Here is a 5,043-nt window from a genome sequence, read left to right on the forward strand (position 1 = left end):
TGTCTCCCTCATTTATCTTTGGCATATTTTTATTATAAAATAATATCTAATTTTAACTTTGCTTATTATTTTTAAAAAAGTACTATAAAGTAACAGATTTTTTTTCCTTATTTCATTAGGAAACTATTTAAAACATAAAAAACATTTTATTTAAAAACAATACAAAGTAAGCCCCTTTTTTTTCATTCACAAGGTCGTCTATCATATTAAAGACATGTGTCCTTCTACGGAGATAATTTCGTTTGAGCTTGAAATATTTACATTATAGTAAGATTAACTTTTTCAGCAAATGTTTTTTTCATTTACAAAACTCGAACATAAAACCTTACTTAAGAAGAATCAAACATAGTATTCATATCACGACACAGGTTGATATATGGAAGTAGAACAGATGAATTTAATCATTACCATCTTATCTTATTTCAGTTTTGCTTTATTTTAATTTATGCACTTTTTATTTCAACCAAAAATCACGTTTTCCGCTTTTCCTTCCCTCATTTTTTTTTCTTAAAAAAAAACAATATTATAATTTTTAGACACCACATGGGAGTTAGCATGTGCTAGCATGTGCTTACATGCTATAAATAGCAACACGCGTTACACTTTCAAGCCACACACAAAACCACTCTCACCAACTCTCACTTCACTTCACTTCACTTCACTTCACTAGTTCCTGGTTAGTCTTCATTCTCTCAGTCTCAGATTTCACAATTTTGCTTGCTAAATGATGGATGATAGTCTATATATATATGTTGAATCATGAATGAAATTTTTGCTTGTTTTGTTCAGAGGTTAATTGAATTTTATGCACTTTTGAGGTTGGTGTTTAATATAAGTGTTTCTGGCTTGTGTTTGCAGACATTGATCATGGCTGACTTGTTGGAATGGCCAAAGAAAGATAACCGCCGTTTGCTTCATGTTGTGTATCGTGTCGGTGACCTTGAACGCACCATCAAGTAAAGCTTTTCTTTCTTCTTTTTCATGGGTCCTTAATTGCTTAGTTTATTTGTGTTAAATAATTAAGATGCTAAAAAAAGAAAATTGAAATTTGGTTTCATGGTTCTCCTCTCAGGTTTTACACTGAAGCTTTAGGAATGAAGCTTTTGAGGCAGAGAGATATTCCGGAGGAGAAATACGCCAATGCTTTTCTTGGATTTGGCCCTGAAGAAACTCACTTTGTTGTCGAATTAACTTATAGTATGTCACTCTGCTATCATTTTCATTCTTGTATTTCTGTTCATGTTAATTCTAGTTGGTATTTTGGTATGATGGATGATAATATGACAAAAACATCGGAATCACCAACATAATGTCCTTGATATGGTGAATTTGGTATTGTGGCTGAAAATAATATGCATCAAGATTTTGGGACTTTTTTTAAAATAATGATTATTTTTAAAAGCTTAAACAAACACCTAAGAAAGTTGAATATATTTATCTATTTAATTAAAAAAATGATTTTTTGTAAGCGTAAAAGCTGAGATAAACTCATGCTTTCTGTGTACTTGTTTTGACAATTTATGACATTGGTATAATGATTATTGTCAGATTATGGGGTGAGCTCGTATGACATTGGGAATGGCTTTGGACATTTTGCAATTGCAACTCAAGATGTGAGTAAGACATATATTGCCTTCATAAAAAATCTTGAGCATTTATTTACTTGAGAAGAACAATAATCTATTTAATTTTTTTTTTTAAATTTTCAGATTCACAAATTGGTTGAACACATCAGGGGCAAGGGTGGGAACATCACTAGGGAGCCTGGTCCAGTTCAGGGAGGAACAACTGTGATTGCCTTTGTGAAGGATCCTGATGGTTATACTTTTGGACTCATCCAAAGACCTACAGTTCATGACCCCTTTTGTCAAATAATGCTTCGTGTTGGTGATTTAGAACGTGCAATTAACTTTTATGAAAAGGTAACACTCCAATTCTTTTTCTTGTTTCTTTGGTTTGAGGTTTTGTTGAGTTTCATTACTAGAAGATCAGCTAACTGCATTGTTGTGAATTGTGATTTACAATTTGTAGCTAATAGCAACCATTGAAATGCTGAAATGTGATCATCTATTTTGTTGGGAACAAAGGATCTGAATTACTTAACAAAAACAAAGGATCTGAATTAGGAATTGATAGCTTTTGCTTGTGATGTACAAAATAGAATCAATCAAAGAACTGCATTTGATGAATGCGATTTAAATTTTGATTAAACTAAATGTTGTTTATTAAATATTAACGGAGGCTATGTTCTTATGGGATCGTATATATTTGCACAGGCTTTGGGCTTGAAGGTGTTGAGGAAGGTTGATAAGCCTGAGTCCAAGGTGAATTTCTTCCTGCTTTTATCTTAGCAATGTAACTAATCATTTATGTCAAAGTCATTTTACCTAGAAAGCATAGTTACAACCTAGATATGGGCTATACAACAAAGACACAGATTCGACAAACTTCCAAAATTGTAGAATACGACAAGGATCGAACTCTGGACCATTGTGTCATAGAGGCTTTGATATCATGACATGAACTAGTTATCTCAAAAGCTTAAAATGTTAGATGAAGAAATGTTTTATATTGTACTTCTAACATGAAATTATAAGTATATGAAGTGTCTGATATGGATTTGGTTATTATGTTACTATTTGTGTCTGTGCTTCCTTGTATTCTATTCTACTAACAATATGTTTCATGTCCTATATAGTACACTGTTGCTATTCTTGGGTATGCAGAGGAACATGAGTCAACTGTTCTGGAGTTGACATATAACTATGGCATCACCGAATACTCTAAGGGAAGTGCTTATGCACAGGTTAGTTAATAGGCTCCATCACATTATCTTGTTGAAGCCTTAACTGGCTTTCTGCACTTCTCTGCACTGCTTAATTATAAAATGTGTGCCATTTATAACAGATTGCTATTGGAACTGATGATGTATACAAGAGTGCCGAGGTAGTTAACCTAGTTGCGCAAGAGCTTGGAGGAAAGATTACTCGGCAACCAGGGCCAATTCCCGGCCTTAACACAAAAGTCACTTCTTTTTTGGATCCAGATGGATGGAAAACTGTAAGTTTTGTTTTTTCCCTTACATTGAGTAGAGTATGACTTGAATTCTAGTTGTGTTGTAGAAGCATGTCTTTATAACATACATGTGATGTTGTTTGATCCATGTAGTTGATCCTACCTAGTGGGGAAAAGCTTTAGAATGTGTTTGGTTTCCCATTGGGAAACTCTAGAATCAATTCTTGTGGAATAAAATATTAATGTTTGTGAGTCATTTTGGAGAGTTGATTTTAGACTCAATTATAGTAGAAGGCTAGAAGCTACAGAAAGTAGCTTCTGCCTTGAACATAATCAATTGTGTAATTTTACAACTGAATTTCAGATATTAACCAACAAAAATACTTTTTCATAAATATATACAAACATAAATCACTTTACTTTCGCCTCTATGTTACTATAATCAATTTTACCGAAATCAATTGTGACCAACGCGGATTCAAACACGTATATAAAATTTGTTTTATTAGGTGAATTATGGTGTTATATACACATCTGCTCCTGTTTATTGTGCCAAATTGCTGCAATTTTATTAATAAATCAGTAGTATGACTCATTTGGTATGAACTTTGCAGGTATTGGTTGACAATGAAGATTTTCTGAAGGAACTGAAGTGAAGAGCGTGCTTTACATGAAGTAGTGGTCCTTGTGCTTTGTGTGAATAAGTTGTCTGTCTCACATTGATGAGTGATCGTTGTGTGTGTTTATCAGTGCACTAGTCATCAGAATGTTTGCTTTCAAATGATCTGTAATGGACTTAATTAAAGCACAGTTGAAACCTTTTGCTTGCTATCTAATATCTATCATTAGTCTGCTAATTCATAGTATACTGAATCTTGATTAGCTGAGTTTTAAAACTTTCAAAAGTTTACTAATAAGGATGGCATGCCCTTTACGCAAATAAACATGATAAAATATATATTTTGACTGGATTGACACAATTGAAACTGGAATAGATTTTAACTTGAATTATTAACTGATCACTATTTGATAATTGGTAGTTAAAAGGTGAATGGAGAGTATTCTTGTTTCGTTGGGGAGTGAAGATTCAATTCTAATGCTCTTGCCAAATTTGATTCATACTTTTCTGGAAAATGAACTGTATGTGCCTTTTAGACATTGCTTATTAAAATGTATAACTTAAGAGCGAGAATCTGAGACAAATATATGCTCATCTTTTGTACTTTAAGATTTAGTTAGAGCATCTCCAATGGGGGTTGCTTAAATTCAGTTGGCAACTTAAGCAACGTTGTTTATTTTGGAGCACCACTGGAGCAACATATTGGCAGTTGGGTTGCTTAAATTTAAGCAACGATTGCTTATTTAAGCAACGGTTGCTTATTTTCTCTCTTCTTACTTTTTGACTAAAAAATCATATTTTCTTTCATTCATGTACTTGTATAGTGTCATTACCTTGAAATAATATAAATATAAGAGGTATAATGGGACCCAACTAAAAGTAAACTAAGTAACCGTGGTTGGAGCGAATTCTGCTTGGGTTGCTTAAATCCTATATGTCAGTCTGGACCCACCGAAATAGTTTTTAAGCAACTCAACTTGCAACTATGCATTGGAGATGCTCTTATGAAACTATATAACTGTGAGTGGGTTTTGGGGAGTTTCAGGTTTTGGAGGAGGTGGTGTGCGCGGTTAAGGGGTTTGATAGTGGTGGTGGTGGTGCTGGGTGGGGGTTTCAGTGTGTGTTGGGTGGGAGCCGGAGGAGGAGGAAGAAGATGAAGGGGAAATTTTTGGGTTTAGAAAGAGAGAATGACTAAATTTGATGGAAGAAATTTTTGAGGGACCAAAACAGATATACAAATTTCATGTGGAAGCCTTTGTGTACTGATGACTAGATAAAAAGTTTGTCACATAAGCACATCATAAGGACTATTTTAAATCAAACAAATTTTCATGGACCAAAAAAGAGGAATTTTTTTTCAGGGATCATTTTAGATAATGTATTACTATGTATAAGTCACATTCCAAAAA

The 5,043-nt window shown here is 33.4% G+C and overlaps 1 protein-coding gene across 1 annotated transcript; it reads left to right on the forward strand.

Moving 5' to 3' along the window:
- The first annotated feature begins 604 nt into the window (after positions 1 to 604).
- Positions 605 to 3,897, forward strand: LOC130715308 (lactoylglutathione lyase GLX1-like). The gene is made up of 9 exons (XM_057565388.1): positions 605 to 676; positions 859 to 956; positions 1,073 to 1,197; positions 1,549 to 1,613; positions 1,710 to 1,922; positions 2,277 to 2,324; positions 2,699 to 2,806; positions 2,908 to 3,060; positions 3,630 to 3,897. Exons 2-9 carry the CDS (start codon positions 868 to 870, stop codon positions 3,669 to 3,671), a joined length of 843 nt encoding a protein of 280 aa, XP_057421371.1. The 5' UTR covers positions 605 to 676; positions 859 to 867; the 3' UTR covers positions 3,672 to 3,897.
- Positions 3,898 to 5,043: the final 1,146 nt, after the last annotated feature.

The sequence above is a fragment of the Lotus japonicus genome, chromosome 4 (genome assembly GCF_012489685.1).
Source record: "Lotus japonicus ecotype B-129 chromosome 4, LjGifu_v1.2".
Classification (NCBI taxonomy): Eukaryota; Viridiplantae; Streptophyta; class Magnoliopsida; order Fabales; family Fabaceae; genus Lotus; species Lotus japonicus.